The sequence below is a fragment of the Arvicanthis niloticus genome, chromosome 10 (assembly GCF_011762505.2).
Source record: "Arvicanthis niloticus isolate mArvNil1 chromosome 10, mArvNil1.pat.X, whole genome shotgun sequence".
Classification (NCBI taxonomy): Eukaryota; Metazoa; Chordata; class Mammalia; order Rodentia; family Muridae; genus Arvicanthis; species Arvicanthis niloticus.
Genome location: NC_047667.1, coordinates 40,426,498 through 40,444,990, shown reverse-complemented (window position 1 = coordinate 40,444,990; position 18,493 = coordinate 40,426,498). Strand labels below are relative to the sequence as shown.

The 18,493-nt window shown below is 44.3% G+C and overlaps 1 protein-coding gene across 1 annotated transcript in view; it reads left to right on the top strand.

Moving 5' to 3' along the window:
- Positions 1 to 14,112, top strand: part of Lamc1 (laminin subunit gamma 1) — a 110,888-nt gene extending 96,776 nt beyond the window's left edge. The window contains exons 21-28 of the mRNA XM_034513056.2: positions 1,449 to 1,586; positions 2,405 to 2,549; positions 4,038 to 4,187; positions 4,377 to 4,491; positions 5,525 to 5,724; positions 6,588 to 6,746; positions 9,377 to 9,476; positions 11,229 to 14,112. Of these exons, the coding sequence (XP_034368947.1) occupies positions 1,449 to 1,586; positions 2,405 to 2,549; positions 4,038 to 4,187; positions 4,377 to 4,491; positions 5,525 to 5,724; positions 6,588 to 6,746; positions 9,377 to 9,476; positions 11,229 to 11,485 (1,264 nt within the window). The 3' untranslated portion in view covers positions 11,486 to 14,112. The remainder of the gene's footprint in view (positions 1 to 1,448; positions 1,587 to 2,404; positions 2,550 to 4,037; positions 4,188 to 4,376; positions 4,492 to 5,524; positions 5,725 to 6,587; positions 6,747 to 9,376; positions 9,477 to 11,228) is intronic.
- The last annotated feature ends 4,381 nt before the right edge of the window (positions 14,113 to 18,493 follow it).

Below are 18,493 nucleotides of genomic sequence, written 5' to 3'. Positions count from 1 at the left end.
TTTTCAAGACAGGGTTTCTCTGTATAGCCTTGGCTGTCCTGGAACTCACTCGGTAGACCAGGCTGGCCTCGAACTCAGAAATCGCCCTGCCTCTGCCTCCCAAGTGCTGGGTCACTGACCATTTTATTCCTGATTTGTTTGGTTTTTATACTTTTAAATTAATTATAAGATAACTTCTTTGGAAGGCCTTAAATTGCAGGAAGAATCAAATTTTTTTTTTATAATGGCAAGGATGTAGGCATTGTTGAAAGCAAGCGTCTGTGTATGAAGCCCCAGTAGAGAACACTCAGTAGACTAAGGAATACAGACGGAAGCCTTATGCAGATGTGAGACCTGTAGACCTTGCCCAGAGCAGCAGCATTGATGTCTTACAGCTTCTAGGTTATGTTAATCTTAGCAGGGTTTTTTTCTATTCTGGTAAGGGTGAACATGCGAGGCATGTAATCATCTTTGCAGAACATCCATAGTTTCACAGCTGGATTTTCTTACTAAAGGAAGATAGCTGAAAACATGGAGCCTTCCAAGAAAGCTAGGTCTTGAAGATTTACTGATGTAATGGGCTTAATGCAAGGACTCATGATGAAAGTTTCTTACGCCAAGGAGAATGGCCACATACTGGGGTGCCACAATTCAACATGAAACGTTAGAAGCTGAAAATCCATTAGCATTGCTAAGATGCATTGCTTGGCTGGAGTCCCTGTTGATATGTTCATTGCTATTTGGTGTTGCTTTTTCTGCCAGTAATTAAGGAGCATAAGAAAAGTCTGAACAGAGAGGCTGTGTAGAGACTGCAGTAACTGTGTAAAGACTATGAAGTAACTGTAGAGACTGCAGTAACTGTAGAGACTATGTGTGTAGTAGCTGTGTAGAGACTGTGTAGCGACTGTGTAGTAACTATGTAGAGACTGTGTAGTAACTATGTAGAGACTGTATGGTAACTGTGTAGAGACTGTAGTAACTGTAGGGTTTGTTGTGTTGCTGACTAGATACATGGTTTCTGGTTAGCACAATGCTAAATTACTCATATTCTAAAGTTAGTTGCCTGCTTCCTTCTCTCTCCTCTCTGTACTCTGAGACATTTTTACTTCGTAACTCATCTGGCCTAGAACGCTAATCCCCCTGCCTCAGTGCTAGGGATATGGGCAGAAGCTACTACATTCTCAACCAAAAGGTGGTTTTTCTAAGAAAATACAAATTTGTCCCTGTAGGGTTTTGTGCCACTGATTTTCTTAGAAAATACTCTTTTTTTCAGTTTACAGATGCTTTTTATAAATTTAGGTGCCTGAAATGATTTTGAAGCTCCAAATGGGACTTTGCTGTATTCCTAGATGTCTGTCTATATTAGTACATGTAAATATAACAAAGTAATTGTTACCTAAATGGTACTTGTTTCCCTATTGAACCGTCTGTTTCATGTGTGTTTTTTATTTTTCCTCCTACATGTACAGTCATAAACAGGAAGCTGATGACATTGTACGAGTGGCAAAGACAGCCAATGAGACTTCAACTGAGGCGTATAATCTGCTTTTGAAGACCCTGGCAGGAGAAAATCAAACTGCGTTGGAGATTGAAGAGCTTAACCGGAAGTGAGTGTAATTGGGAAGTGGCCTAGTCCTGCTCTGCGAAGAATCGGGTGCTGTGGATTTGGGGGTTCTCCTCATGTACATGAGGTTCATTAAGTGCTGTGGCTGATGGCTGCACATCATGCTTTCAGAGTGGTGGTGTGATTGAAAGGGGGAGTGCAGCCACACCAAACTCTGTACCTGCCAAGACAGTAAGCAGACTAGCCATGTACTTAAGATTCTTCATATATGGAAACTGGAGAGAGGAAATTCCAGTGGTGTGGAGAAAGTGCGCTGAGCTGCCAACCTTTACCCAGGGAGAATGTGTAAATAGAATAATCCTAATTTGAAAGGTTAGGGACCAGAAGCGTTTGGGACTTAAGAGACATATTTTTTGAACATTTGAATACATAATGAGATTATGGATTATATTCAAGTCTAAACACAAAGTTCATTTATGCTCCCATATACATAGCCTAAAATGTTACATAGTATTAGTAGTGTATCTTCAGTTTGATAGCAGCCCTCACGTGGGATTAGGTGTGGAATTCTCCTCCTGTGTTCTTACAGTAGTGCTAAAAACGTTACAGGGTTAGAATTTGGGGTTAGGGATAACCAGTCTATATACAGTAAGCTAAATAGAATTGAAAAAAATGCGATGTAACTTTTAGCTAAGTGTTACTATCAGAATAAGAGCGTTGATACATTTCCTTTGAGGTGTTTGGAGATGTTGTCCCAGTGATAGTGACTGGATTGTTTCTGGTTAATATTAAGATGTAAAAAACAAAACAAACAAAAAACCCCAGCTTTTTAAAACTTGAATTCCATCATTTGTTTCTTAGGTATGAACAAGCAAAGAACATCTCTCAGGACCTGGAGAAGCAGGCTGCCAGAGTCCATGAGGAAGCCAAGCGAGCAGGTGACAAAGCCGTAGAGATCTATGCCAGTGTGGCCCAGCTGACCCCTGTGGACTCTGAGGCACTGGAGGTATGTGTGCAGAGGCTCTGGTCACTGGGATCCCATCACACCCTTGTCCCTCTAGTCTGAATAAGAGCCATTTTGACAGTGCCCTGCCTCTCCCTTCCAGACCTACACCTGACTCACTGGTAAAGGTGAGTTCTACGTTTAATACTCAGATAGAACTTAGTGAGATGAAGAAGTAGAGATGTGAAGGAGCAAAGATTACCTGGTGATATGAACACTGGTCTAGATGTCCCATGTAAGTCCAAACAGTGATCCATCTGAGTTCCTTGAAGCACAGGATGGCTAGCGCCTACCTCCTAGGCATTGTGTAACAGATACCTAGACAGCAAGAAGAACCATACCAGCCTGGGAGCACTATACCAGCATCCTCAGGAGCAGGTAGAATATTCAGGAGTTGGTAGTGTTTTATTTCATTCTGTAGGCATATATTTTTTCAACCTACTTTAATAAGGGTTCAACCTTTCCTCTAGCCCACCACCCAACAGAGGTAGTGGAAAAGAAAAGTTATTAGAGTTTGGGGGACGTGGACCTATTCAGCAGTAGTTCCTTGGGGTTGAGCTCAATCTTTTTTTCTCAGCAATTCAGTCCTGTAGCAAACACCAAATGCAATTCAGCAGCTGCAGTCCAGCCCTCTAGACAGGCAGACACCAGACAGCTGTAGTTCAATCCTGAAGAAACTGCCAGGCTTGCCAGCTGGCCTAAGGCAAGGCTGCAGGAACCTCACGAGCAGTTCTTGGGAGTTTCAATGGTGGCATTATCACAAATTGAGCTCAACAACGCTATGTAAGGCAAACCAATGCTCAGTGCTTGTCTCCCTCTGTCTGTGGGGTCATATTTATACTCCTTCACCAAATGTCCTTTCACCTGTGTCTGTCTGCTTCAGGAAAACATTCTTTCACGTGTCTGCTTTAGCAAGACATCCTTTCACCTGTGTGCCTCAGCAAAACATTGTTTGACGTAACTGACTTTCCAAAGAAACAAGAAGTTTCCGCTTCATCATTCTAACCATGGCTCCTCAAACAAAGCCTCCATGGCTATATGTTTAATACTAAGCTTGAAATGTACTGTCTTATTTCCTATGTCTGAGGTGCCAACTGGTATCACAAGGTTGAGGTCTCTTCAGACACCTAATGCCATCTGAGTCCATTTGTATGGCGTGGGGAAAGAGATCAGACTGACCTGGTGGTGGTGGTGGCAGTCAGGGATGTAGTGGGGGCAGCTGCAGGAGGGAGAGATAGGGGACCCCAAGGAGCTAGCTTCTTGTGTATAGACTATTCTGCATCTTGACTGGGGTATGGGCTAGCTGAAGCTATGTATTCATCAAAGTACAGGAAACACTGGAAAATCACAACACACACACATACAAATTTTTGCCACCTGCTATCTTTTAAAACTGTCAATGGAGCCCTAAATCTTAAGAGTTCCTATGATACCTTGTCATTCACTGTCATCATTTTGTTTAAAAGTAATGACCTTCCATGTTTGTCACAGAATGAAGCAAATAAAATCAAGAAAGAAGCTGCAGATCTGGACCGTCTGATTGACCAGAAGCTAAAGGATTATGAGGACCTCAGGGAAGACATGAGGGGAAAGGAACATGAAGTAAAGAACCTTCTAGAGAAGGGAAAAGCTGAACAGCAGGTTAGTTTGATTTGCTGCTGGCTGTGATTCTTGAGGTAACAATTTAAACTGCTCGGGTGGGAGCCTAGCCTGTCTAGCTCGCGGTCTCTCTGTATGTTTCAGTCTCTGGGCTGGGGCTGTGAGGGTCTTGTCTTTAGTGGGAAAGGTGACCCAGGAAGGTTTGTCCTCTGACCTGCCGTGCATTTGCAGACTGCCGACCAACTCCTAGCTCGAGCTGACGCTGCCAAGGCTCTTGCTGAAGAAGCTGCTAAAAAGGGACGTGATACCTTACAAGAAGCCAACGACATTCTCAACAACCTGAAAGGTATGGGGTCTCGTAGCAGCAGCACCTTCTGCATGCCCTCCACAGAGGCGGTCACCCATTTACTTTTTCGTTTTGTTTTTAGCACGATTCTCTCGGAACAAATAGTGTGGTAATTCCCACAGACTATTTAGGTGCAGTAGTTAACCTTTTACCATCTTTCCTCAATCCTCCACACGTGTGTGTGTGTGTGTGTGTGTGTGTGTGTGTGTTTGCATGTATGCATATGTATATGTGTGTGGGTATGTGCACATGTGTGTGTAGACCTGAAATCAGACTTAAGGTATTTTCTTTGCTGGCTCTCCACTTTTATTTATTGAGGCAGGATCTCTCACCAAACCTGGAGCTGATGTATTTGAAAGAAAAATCAGGGTGCCTCTGTCTTCTTGCTCCATCACTCTTCATTGAAGACCAAAAGCCACGAGTGGGAGGGTGGCCTTCAGTTAGACACCATAGTCTGCCTGCTCAGCTGACTTTCAGTGATATATGGAGATTATCTTTCGTTTTTTCTGACTCTGGTACCTAATTCTTCATTTTAATGAAACATGCCCAATCCACTGAGGGGCTGATTCATGTCTGATAAAAGTAATCACAGCCTCTATAAATGAGGAGGTTTGGCAGGCATACTAGCTGCGAGTGGGAGCTTTGGTGTCAGCGGGCCTGTCTGTACCCCTGCTCCCTGGGTCAGCCTCTTCAGTAGCTGGTTTTCTCATTTATAAGAAGAGTGTCATGGTGCCTGACACACAGTTGACACTAAAGACCCTGACGACAGCGGTCCCATTCTCGGGGCCCTGCTTCTCAAGTAGAACCCTTCTCAGAAAGAAACAGATGTGCATTTGACCTGGAAAACCTTCTGCACGGGCCTGTTTTCCTCCTCATATGAGATTTCGTCCCCAGTGGTCTTGTTTTTTTTTTTTTAAAAAGAAAAAGAAAAAAACCGATTTTTATCTATTATAAAACAAAATCCAATTGCAGTTTTGTGAAAGGTTTTTTTCTCGGCAGTTTAATTCTAATACATATTTTGCACTCCTTTTAGATTTTGACAGACGCGTGAATGATAACAAGACAGCTGCGGAAGAAGCTCTTAGGAGAATTCCCGCCATCAACCGGACCGTAGCGGAAGCCAATGAGAAGACAAGGGAGGCACAGCTGGCACTGGGCAATGCGGCAGCTGACGCCACTGAGGCCAAGAACAAAGCCCACGAAGCGGAGAGGATCGCCAGCGCCGTGCAGAAGGTGAGCGCTTCCGGCTCGCACACCGCGCACACACAACTCTCTGGAATCATCCTTGTCTGTTTCTTTTCTTTCCAATACTAATGAGACTATTTGTAAGTACACTGACTGAAGAAAGAGAGTCAGGAAAAGGACTTTCTACTGTCTCCGGTGTCTGACTGAGCTGCGAAGAGGGTGGTCTTTACGTCAGAGTCCCCGCCTATAAAAGTTCCTGCTCTCTCCTACGTAAGCGTAAGCGTTCTCCAGTCCCTCCAGAAAGCTGCTGTGGCCAGTACTGCCTACACGCTTCACTGTAAAGAGGCATTTCTTCAGGCCGGCTCTTTTTATTTAAAGATTCATCTTACTTATTTTAAGGAAAGATTAATGCTTGTTTTAAAATTTTCTGAGAATCACAAACAATTTTCTTTACAAGGATTGGTTTTAAATAGGTTCTGTTTCATAAGATGCTCCCATTTCAGGATGTGGTCTTTTGTACACGAGGCTACACTCACAAGAGTGATCAGGCAGCCTTTGAATTTAACATATATCCAAGTGAGAGAGCGTAATCACTACAGTGTGGTGGAAAGTGTTCACAGTTAAACTTTTAATTGTTCTCTGTGTGTGACCTCAGCTAAACGTGGTTCTAATAGGACAGAAAATTCTAAAGAGTAAAGAAGAGAGCACAGAGGAAAACACTGTGGTGTAAAATGCTGTTGTGGTTGACAATAATTTTTTTTTTTTAATGAGAACCTAGTAAATGAGAGTTGAGTCATGTGATGTACGTTCTGGATGGCACCCTGAGCCATTCTACAGATTGTAAAAGGGAGGAGGAATGTGCTGTAGGACAGGGAAGGCTGCCTCTGAGCAGTTGCTTCTTCTGTACCTAGAATGCCACCAGTACCAAGGCGGACGCAGAAAGAACCTTCGCAGAAGTTACAGATCTGGATAATGAGGTGAACAGCATGTTGAGGCAGCTGGACGAAGCAGAGAACGAGCTGAAGAAGAAGCAAAAAGACGCTGACCAGGACATGATGATGGCAGGGATGGTAAGAAGCGGAGTGGAGGGGTGCTGACTGGGAACCCCCCACCCCAACGCCTTTTTCATGTGAGCTCCAGTTTGTATTGCAATTCATCAAGAATTGGGTCAGTCGCTTACGTAGAAGACAAAGAATCTGGCTCCTCTGCCAGGGACTGATGTTGCACAATTGCCCAGTCCCAAAGCTTCTCCCACAGCTGCAGCTCCAGAACACTTAAAACAAAACAAAAACCAAATAAAACACAATTGTGGGTATGTGATGTTTTTAAATGTCATTTGAATGGATAATTCATACATGGGATAAAACTAAAAGAAAGAGATTACAGTGAAAAGCCAATTTCTTTCTTAGTTTTTCCAGCTGCTTGCTCACTAGAGGCAGAGGCCAGTTTCTTGTACAAGACACTTGTGATGCATTCTGTAGTACTACACAGAAACACACCACCTTAAGCCTGCTTTCATTGTGCACTGTCTGTGGTAACATACATGTATCATGCCACGTGGAAGAGTGGATCTGTGAACCTACAGTATAAGGGAGAATGAGGGTCAGCTCTGTCCATTTGGTGCTGTGTTTTGCATTCAGAAGAACCTCCTGGAGTGGTAGTGTGACTGTCCCTGTCCTGTTTGGTATCGCAGCCACAGGGACAGTATATGTCAGCTTGTTTACTCACACCCTTGCAATGTCAAGGAGAAGCCCAATTTTCTAAAGCCCCCAAAACAAGGCCTCTCGCTGTGGGTTGTGTTTACTTTGGGATAGAAAAGAGAAATGCAAGGTCTGTGGAAGTGATACCAATTTTGTACACCACTCTGTACAAACAGCTGAGTTGTTTTATTTGGAGTTTTATTTATTTTTTGTTTTGTGTTTGTCTGTCTGTTTGTTTGTTTGAGACAGGATGGTTTTACTATGTACCTTTGACTGACCCAGAGCTCTATGTACACTATGATAGCCTTGAACTCATAGAAATCCTCCTGTCTCAGCTTCCCAAATACTGGGATTAAAGGTATTCACCACCATGCCTGGCTATAAAGAGCTGAGATTTTAATCTTTTTGTTGGATTGTTCTGTGATTTTTTTCTTTAATGCAAAGCGAGGCTCAAATGAAAATTACCATGAAGCAAATCAGTTTTTCTCTCATATGCAGTCTCTCTGGACTTCATTTTTGATATTACATTTATTTATTACATGTGTTTTGGATGCATATGTGCCATAAAGTACATGTAGAAGTCTTGGGACAACTTATGGGAGTTGGTTCTTTCCTTCCACCATGTGGATTTCAGCACTAGAACTCAGGATGTCAGACTTAGTGGTGAGCCCTCGTGCCCATTCAGCCATCTTGACAGCCCTGTGGATGTCACTCTGACGGAAGAAACGTTGTATGTAGATCACTGACAACAGTGAAAGATACATGTTTATGAGTTCAAAAAAGGAATATGGGTTTAATTCAAAGAGCGAAAAGTAAGTTTCTCTTTTGTCCTTTTTGGCCCATAACTTTTTGAGAGCAGCAAGCCACCCCCCTGTGTACTCTCTCTTTTGTAATTATATCAGTTTTGAAAGTCCACCATTCAGGTAGTATCGCCTGAGTCTAACATTTTCTTCAAGCAGAAGGGTTGTGGTTCTTTCTGAAAGACGCCAAAGGTCACAGGTTAAACACAGCACAATCCTGTGCCCCAGTCCCAGAGACTCACAGGAAGCCTGCCTGTATGAGCTCCGAGAACAGCTGCAATTTGAACTGAGTTAATTTTTTTTTCTGTTTTCAAAATTTTCACAATGTTTTGATCCCCAAATGTTTGCTTTGTCCTGACCCCAAAACTAGGAAAAATAATTAGTGGCCGGGAGTGCAAAGCCACTCCTTTCTGTCCTGGTTGGGTTTGTCTGAGAGGGAGAGCATCTGCTTTCTGATACAGAGATGCTTCCTTTTCCCCAGCTGCTTCCTGTGACTCATGCTGTGTGTGTTTGTCCAGGTTTCATGGAACTTTCCCAAATATGTTTACCTTTGGTTGACTTTGAAAATATCCATTGTTTGTGTGTGTGCGTGTGTGTGTGTGCGCGTGTATGTGTGTGTGTTTGTTTATAGGTTGGCAGAGAACTTTCAGAAAAGCCTCACTTTCTGGAGAAAACTCTCCAAGAATAGAACACCCCTAATAATCAGGGCCCTAAGAATATCCACATTCTAGAATAATAATTCCTACACTCAACCCATACTTAAAATAACCTGTTTCTACTTAATGTACTTTCTCATGTGTTTGCTCATGTGTTTCAAGGTATTCTTGAGTGGGGGGAGGGAGAAAATAGGATAGTATTGATTTTCTGACATTAAGTGTACCCAGGCATGGTAGTACAGTCCCAGCACTTGGAAGGCTGAGATACAAGGATCTTGTGTTTGAGACCAGCTTAGGATGCATAGTAAGTCTGTCTCAAAAAAAAAAAAAAAAAGCGTATACTGTTCTATGCAGTAGAAATAACATCCTCCACCTGAAGATACCACCCACAAAAACCCTGCAGTGAGAGAGACTCTGATTCATTACTTAAGAAAAGGGGAACACATCTGAAAATAGACCTGTTGGCTCACTGGAGAAAAATATTTAGAGAAGAAGAAAACACAGAGTCAGAAGTATTCATGCTGTTTATTCTCTTCCACTGCAGGCTTCGCAGGCCGCTCAGGAAGCTGACCTCAATGCCAGAAAGGCCAAAAACTCTGTCAGCAGCCTCCTCAGCCAACTGACCGACCTCTTGGAGCAGCTGGGTAAGTAACAGAAGAGTTGGTGCAGCCACCGCTCACAGGTCTGAGTCCACTGGTTCAGAGGTGCCATTGGTGGGAGTTCTCTGAAAGCATTCGTTAACACATCCATATTACTGTTTCATTTAGTTCTTGCTTATTTCAAGATATACACTTTTTTTTTTTCTTTTTTTTTGCTGTGTCTTGCTTGGCAGAACCTTGTAAGGGCAGCTTGCATCGTCCAACACTGCTAAGGCTGCCCATTCTAGAGTGAAAGTGACTGGAGGTGCCAAGAAGGACACCATGGTCTTCACCTTTGAAGATGAGCTGACAGCTGAGGGTGCCACTATGGCCAAGGTCCAGCATGCAATTAAACAGCCATTTCCCCTCAGTTCCACCGGCTGGTGGAACACCTTTAAGGGATTTGAAAAGAAAGTCTCAGTGGTAGAATAAAACTGTACTTGAAGCTGACTGTGCTTCAGAGCTCAGAATTCTCTTCACTTCCCAACCAAAGAACAATTTGATGAAGTGAAAATTTCCACCCCAAAAGAGAGCAAAATTTTGTTTTGTTTTATTTTGTTTTCAAGGACTTATAAGCACACTGAGCTCTCATTTTAACCCAGTTTGGCAGAGAGTGGATCTTTTTTAGGACCTATGTCCTTTTGTCAGCAGGCTCCATTATGAAAGAGTCATGTAGCCGCTGAAGACTGGAGATTTTTTTATGGTTTTTTTTGTTTGTTTGTTTGTTTTTTTCTGAAAGAGGAGAGGAATAATATTTTATCTGTCTCAGAGACCAATAATAATAAATTATGTACCTGCAGACAAGCCTAGAAGGAACACAGTCTAAAGCAGGGGCTTTACACCTTGCTTTATCTGTGAGGTTGTACAAAAGCATGCAAATGATTCTTGACCATCTGAGAGTCGGTGAGGCAGACTGGGCTCAGGAAACTGCTCCTTTTTCTGATTTCATGTTCCATAGAGCATCTTCTTCCGAAAGAAACTTCGATTTTGTTTCTTGCTACATTTAGAGCGAAGCTTTGCTTGTATTACCTTGGCGTTTCAACCTCGGCCGTTTTCCATCAGAAGGTTCCTAGTGGTGTCTAACTCTTACAAGCAGGAAGTGACCCCCCCAAGTTAGCCCATCTTCCCTGAAACCTAGGAGTTGAGGATGTTTGCTTCTATCTTAGAGACTTTGGCATCTTTGATGATACTGAAGTGGTCCACAGATTACACATAGAAACCTACAGAGGATTGAGTCTTACTAAATCACCTTCTTCAGTATAAGCAAGGTCTAAGACATGGTGCTTGTGAATTTAGAAACACATCCTCCGAGGGCTGGAGAGATGGCTCAGTGGATACAAGCACTAGCTGCCAAGCTTGACAACCTGAGTTCAGTCCCTGGAACCCTCATAGTGGAAAGAGAGAACTAAGTCCTGCAAGTTGTCCTCTGACCTCCACATACATTCTATGGCATTCATGCAGACATGCATGTACACATACAAGCACAGTAATAAATAAGAAATATTTAAAAATTAAAATATCCTGTGAAAAACACTTTCTCAAAAAAAAAAAAAATCTGTTCTAGTATTAATGATACACTCCGCCCACATCCGTTGGGTAGATCAGTACCCCTCAGGCCCTTGAACGACACGCAGGTCGGGCTGCCTTTGCGTCAAGGAGCTGCTGGCCTTAGCTCAGGACAAAGCACAGGCACTTAGGAGTCAAGCTCCAGTTCTCACGGAATGAGCTCGTTCTCTTTTGTGCACTTCCTGTCTACAGGACAGCTGGACACAGTGGACCTGAACAAGCTCAATGAGATCGAAGGCTCCCTGAACAAAGCCAAAGATGAGATGAAGGTCAGCGACCTGGACAGAAAGGTATCTGACCTAGAGAATGAGGCCCGGAAGCAGGAGGCAGCCATCATGGACTATAACCGGGACATAGCAGAGATCATCAAGGACATTCACAACCTGGAGGACATCAGGAAGACCCTACCGACCGGCTGCTTTAACACCCCGTCCATCGAGAAGCCCTAGCGGCGGGAGGGCTGTAAGACGGTGTCCCTGACAGGGGGCCCTGTAAGGCCTTGGTGCCTTGACACAAAAATTACACTTTTCAGACCCCCACTTCTCTGCTGCTCTCCGTCACTGTCCTTTTGACCCAAGAAAAGTCAGAGTTTAAAGAGAAGCAAGTTAAACATTCTTAACCAGGAACAAAGGGTTCTGCCTAATAAAGTCTCTCCTCCACTCCTGTCAGCACCCTACCGGAACTTTCCTTGTTTGCCTGAAGTCACAGCATCTTCCAGTGGCATACCCACATCATGTGAACCTTTTTATGCCAGGGCAGACCCAGCCCCCTCTCCTCTCTCAACACCAGCAGGACCTATCTCAGTACTCATATTTCTATGAAGGAAATGTTTGGCTCCTCATCATAGCATTGAGATGGCCAATATGTCCAGTCTGCATCTTCTGCCTCCTTTTTGAAACAAAAGGAAATAAACATCCTGTGCCAAAGGTATTGGTCATTTAGAATGTTGGTAGCCATCCATCCATCCATCCATCCATCCATCCATCCATCCATCCATCCATCAGACAGACACTCTGACTGTTGGAGCATAGGACATTGAGCCATGGTGGGTAATAGTGTAGTTACATATGGGTCTCCAAGAGAACATGGCTCAAAGATGCTTAAGATTTTCTCCTGTATTAATTGACTAGGAAGATACACGTTTTGCAAATCCTCAGGCAGCTGACGAAAAGTCTGGATGGGCAGCTTGCACACACCACCACACTAGGTAGCTTTTGATATTTGTATAAACAGGACTTAATGCAGAAGAAACAGAGATGTGATAACCACTCAAGTTTTTTCCCCAAGTCTTACTAATTCTCAGAGCTTTGTTAGTATGTTAGTCTTGGAACTATCGTTACGATATCTATCAAAACAGTTGTCCTCCAAGGTCTTGACCAATGAAAGAAGAGCACAGCTTTTCCCCATGTTTTCTGGGAAGTGGATGGAATTGGGATGTAACCTGTATCCTTAGGATTCTGTAAGTGCATTTCTTTGTCTCTGTTGGAGAGAGATGTAACGTCTGGCCTTCAGCTCCACTTCTCTGATGGTTCCGTTCTTTCCAGAACTCTTCAAAACACATCACTGTTTGCCAGATCCTGGTGGCGAACGCTGCTCTCAGTGTTTCTCAAGGCAGCCAACCCCTTCTAGTGCCTGCACTTTGTGGCTCTGCCCACTCAAGGCCTTTCCTCTGTGTGGAGAGGGAAGATCCATGCATGGCATTTCCTAGTGGGCTTCTCAACCTCTGATCCTCAGCTCGGTGGTTTCCTTAAGACCACACTGTGACAGTTCCCTGCCACACACCCCCTCCTCCTACCTACCTGCCTCTGAGATTCATATTTAGCCTTTAACACTATGCAATTTTGTACTTTGCGTAGCGGGGGAAAGAAACTATTATCTGACACACTGGTGCTATTAATTATTTGAAATTTATATTTTTTGTGTGAATGGATTTTGTTTATCATGATTATAGAGTAAGGAATTTATGTAAATATTCCCAGTCCTCCCAGAGTGGCACTGTCTGCTCACGTCTCTGCTCAGTTTTCCCTCTCTGGCACAGAAACCTGTACACCTCCTCCCTTCCATCCCTCTCTGAGTCATGCCTGGTCCAGTGTTCTGCTCCACCTCTGACTGTTTGCAGCACCTTCACTATTTGACAGGACGCCTGCTCACCTCCACAGCCTGACCAAAGAGGGCCCTCTTCCCCGTAGCTCTGACCATCTGGGCTGCAACTCTGTGCAGTTCTCAGTGCCTGCCCTGGAGCTGTAGCCAAGCTGACAGGGTACAGGGATTCGGAAAGTTTGCTGATGGAACCTTCCCACACGGGTCAGTTTTGTAAGGGAGCATGTGATGACTGAGCACTTGAGGGCATCGGCACAGTGCTACTGATGAGAAAGGAGGCTCTGCTCAGCCTGTCTCCATCTCTGTTGGGCATACAGAGATTATCACAGATTCTCAGCTAGGCATCCCTGAGGTTGTGCTCTTGCTCCTCCAAGGCCTTCTCTGCTTTTGCAGAGGTGCGACCCCACCAAGTGCAGTGCTGATTGGCTAGTTCCTCTAGTGCAAGCTCACCACCTTAACATTTTGGTCACAGTTGCAAAAAAAATGGCTAAAACAGACCACCAGCATCCTTTGGGTCAACTCCACTCCAGGAGGTCCTAGGCGCCGGTGGGTGGGGTGTTTGCTTTGTCTTCTCCATCTTTGTGGTATATTTTTAAACAGAATTTTATTTTTAAAAATGAAAGTTATTTACAAGATGATACCTTATTACACTCCTGTGACGCAGCCATTGCTTTATTGTATAGTTCCAATAATCTGTATTTTATGTAATCAAATGGACAGAATGGCTGCTGTAGAATGCCGGGTGTCACACGGAACAGATTGTTTTATTCCCCGCCCCCCGCCCCCCCCCCCCATGGAATTTTCCTTTGATTCCAACTGTGGCCCTTTTAAATGTGCCTTCACTTTAGCTGTTTGCCTTAATCTCTACAGTCTTCCCCCAGGGAGGTTAATAAAGCGCAACACTTGGCATTTTTTATGTTTAAAAAAGAAAACAGTATTTTATTTATAATAAAATCTGAATATTTGTAACCCTTTATATCTTGTGTGGCCTAAATGCAGTGCTAGGACATAAAATGTTTAAAAGGTTTAATGAATGGACGTCTGCTTATAGTGCCTTTGACTGACTTGTTTTCCTTGAGAACCACCCAGTGCTGTCTGTTTGTTACTTGTACTGGGGTTTGAATTTAAGTTCTCCAACATGCTAGGCAGATACTCTGCCAATTGAACTACATCCCTTTCTTCTTCTTCTCCTTCTCCTTCTCCTTCTCCTTCTCCTTCTCCTTCTCCTTCTCCTTCTCCTTCTCCTTCTCCTTCTCCTTCTCCTCCTCCTCCTCCTCCTCCTCCTCCTCCTCCTCCTCCTCCTCCTCCTCTTCCTCCTCCTCCTCCTTGTCCTTCTTCTTCTTCTGATTTAGTTATTTTATCTTATTCAAATTGTGATCTTCATTGGGATCCAGAAAGTTAGCAGCCTTTCTCTTTATAGAGCTAGATTGTGAGTGTTAACTCAGCTTTTAGCACAGAAGTGGCCTGGGAGCAAAGAGAACCAAGTGAGGAGCCTCAATGTCTAAAACTGCTTATAAGAATTCAGATGTGGTGGCTTACATCTGCAATCCCAGCACTCGAGGCCAGCCTGGGCTACAGAGAGACCGTGGCTCATTGAGCAGAGCACTTGCAGTGTAGACATGAGAATCTGGAGTTAAATCTCCAGAACCTTCATAAAACAGGACTTGGTGGAATACATCTGGATCTTTGCTCAGATCTTTGCTCCTGTATACAGAGGGGAGACCGGAGAATCCTCAGAAGCTAGTAGCCAACTAGCCTGCCATATTAGTTAGTGGCAAACAAGGGACCCTGTATCAAACAAGGTAGAAGGCAGGGACAACACCCAAGGTTGTCCTCTAATCTCCATGTGTGCATGCATACACTTCCACTCACAAACCAGAATACAGGCACACAGTGTACACACAAAAATAAACCAAACAATAAAATCCACCAGCTGGAGCTTACAGAACCCCTGATACAGTCTCAGTATCTTAACTGTCACAACAGAGCTGCTTTGGGCTCCCTGAGTAGCAATGCCTGTGAAAAGCTGCCTTTCAGTATGTAAATGCTTTTAGTTACTGATGAAAATTTTTCTCAGACTTAAAATAGACCAAAAGGGAGAAGCAAGCTGCATTTGTTGTGTTAGATTGGTGGCTCGTCCAGACAGATTGCACCAGCACAGCACAGTTCCATGGGAGAGAGGTTTATTGAGGGTTGAGGACAAAAGGAGGGGGTGACGAAGAAGAAGGAAAGAGAGCGAAGGTCAGGGGGGCATCTGCCTTTTATTTGGGCTGTGATGTAACCACGCGCACCACAGGTAAAGGTGGGCAGGTGGACCAGGTGGACACTGGGAATGTATGGTAATTGCCCTGGCAACAGACGTAGGAGTCCTTTCATAGTCACTTAGGGGTGACATCACTGTCATTGAGGGATTCAGAGGTGACCTGTGACTATAAAGCCGGTTCCTGATGCCAACAGCATTAACAGGGCAGATGTGATGTTCCATCCAGGGCACAGGGGGACAAGTGGAGACATCCAGGCGAGACATTGTAGAGCTAGAAGTGGCAGGAAGGGTTGGGGCCTACAAATGCCTCCCTGGTTCCCTGCTTATCTCCCAAGGCCCTTTGAATCCTGTGCTTCCTTTTCTAATATCATAAACTGTTATAACCGTGGTTTCTGTAAAGAGCTTCTAACCAGACCTCCTCAGAGAAAGCTTTGGAGATACTTGGTTAACCTTTACCTGAAGAGTCACAACCCTCCTCTCGCCCATCTGCAGGGTCTGACTAAGAAGGGAACGTTAATCCTTTAGCTACCGTGTAGGAGTGATGGGTCAAGTGGTTAAATCTTGCTACCATCATTTCCCCCAAGTTTACAGCTTAAATAAACAAGCCCCTTGGCACCAGCTTCACCTATAGGACACCTCAAATGGGACACTTGGCAGTCAAGAGGATGGTGGGGCAGAAAACAAGGACACCTGCCTGAGGCACAGGGAGACCCAGCCTGTAGAAAGAGCCACTCTCCCAGACCCATGGTTTATGAAAATAGAAACTGGGCCATTTTAAATTCTATGGGATTGTGTCTGTTCACCCTAAGCATGTTGAAATGAAGTATTAACAAGTTCAGGGTGGGAAGGGGAGAGTGGTGTGCAGAGATGGCTCTGAAGTTAGGAGCACCCACTCCTGCAGCCTGGTCCTCAGGAGTTGTGAACACCTTCACTGAGCAGCTCACAAATGCCTGTAACTCCAGCTCCGAAGGGTCCAACGCCCTCTTCTGCCTCAATGAGCAATTGCACTCACAGGCACACACACTCACATATAAATACAATTTTTAAAAATATTTAAGGGAGGCTGGAGAGATGGCTCAGTGGTTAAGAGCACTGACTGTTCTTTCAGAGGTGCCGAGTTCAAATCCCAGCAACCACATGGTGACTCACAACCATCTGTAATGGGATCTGATGCCCTCTTCTGGTGTGTCTGAAGACAGTGACAGTGTACTCATATAAACAATAAAATAAATCTTTTTAAAAAAATCTTTAAGGGTAATTTCTTTTAATCAACAAGCAGGGTTGGGGGAGCAGTTCTGCTAAGTATCTCTGCAGTACAATCAATTTAAACTTATCCCTGACTAACTTACAAGTAAAGGAGACTCAGACTATGGTTATTTTATTTGGCTTTGACAATTACTGGGAGTAACCCCAAGTCTACTCTTCTAAATGCTGGCCTGGCTACCTCCCCAGATACTTGCTGTTTCTCCTGGCCATGTGCTCATGGTTCCTCTCCCCGCATGGCAGCTTCCTCTCTTCTCTCCTTCTGCTTCCTCTTCTCTCCTCCTCCAACCAGGTCACACCAAACCCACCTACCTCTAATTCCTCTAGTAACTGGCTGTAGCCAGTTTTATTTAACCAATGGTTTTAAATCAAGGAACAAGACTTACACAACAAAAGCTTGTAAAAGTAAGAATTCACTGGTAGACCTAGACCTTGCGGTACAGAATTTAGCCTTACAATATGTAGTAACAGACCAAACCTCAACTGATCTCAGAGGCAGCCCTTGTTCAGGAGAGCTATTCCCTGCCTCTTGGGATTACACAGTTCACATTAAGGCTTGATGTCACTGAAGCAGAAGTGAAATACATTCTTTTGCTCTCTGGCTTCTGAAGCCAGAGAGCCAAAGTGCAAATCCAAAGGATGCATGGATTGGAAGTTCAAACCTGAGAAACTTGACATTTACTTTGTCTTTTCTTTAACTCCTCTCTGTCAAAAGTTCCTTCTTCCCTTTCCCCAGGACAGTGTAGCCTAATGTGTCGAGGAGTCACATACTCTGTTGGAACTGTCTGGTCCACCCGGAGTCTAACACCACGGGCCTGCCTGGCTGTTAGCCTGGCCCTCAGCACGCTTTCATCATTCAAGCATCCCCTGATGGCCCTTCAAGTCATTTCCACCTGCAGTGACACCTTTAGGCTGGAAGGCAGTAGTTACTGAGGTTTTCTGAGTGGCAGGGAAGTAATTGTTTGTCTCCTCTTGCACCTGCTAGCTTCTCTCCCTCCTTCCACCCACGTTCTGTACCCTCAGCCTCCTACTTGAGCATATACTGTCTCTTATTTGAAAGGAGATAAATAAAACCACTTGTACCAAATGATGTAGCACATGATGCCACAGACTGCAATTAGCTCCTGAGATCTGGTCAGTAAGGCCTGGCTTCCCGGCTTCCAACTTCACACCACCCCCTCCCACATCCGTCCCTTTGTATCTGTGGATTGTAGAAGGAGCCCCTCCTGCAGCCTGGTCCAATCTCCTAACTCTTTGGCATGATTTTCAGTAAAATTGTAACTGATTGGTTGCATTCTCCCGAGCCTCAGAATGAATATAGGCCATAAAGGTATAACTCAGGGTAGTTTGTATCTGTTAAAAGTTTAGCAGCAGGCCCTTGATTGTGTCTGTGACCTTGCCAGGTGCGTGCCTTTAATCCTAGAATTTGGAAAGCAGACAGATCACTGTAATTTCCAAGTCACTCTTGCCTATATAGGGAGTTCTAGGCTGGCCAGGGATACACAGTGAGACCCTGTATCAAAGAAAAAGCAAAGTAAAATAAAAAGGAAACGTAGTTGGGGCTGGTGTGGTGTTGAGCAGGTAAAAGCACTCGCTGTGAAGCCTGGCCTCCTGGGCTCCGTCCCTGACACCCCCTGGGATCAGGAGAGACCAGACTCTTGTAATTGTTTTTGACCTCTGTACACATGCTGTGCCACGGCATAAATATGCACCCCACACACAGACACATACATAAATGCAATTTTTTTTTTTTTTTTTTTTTTTTTTTTTTTTGGGTTTTTCGAGACAGGGTTTCTCTGTGTAGTCCTGGCTGTCCTGGAACTCACTTTGT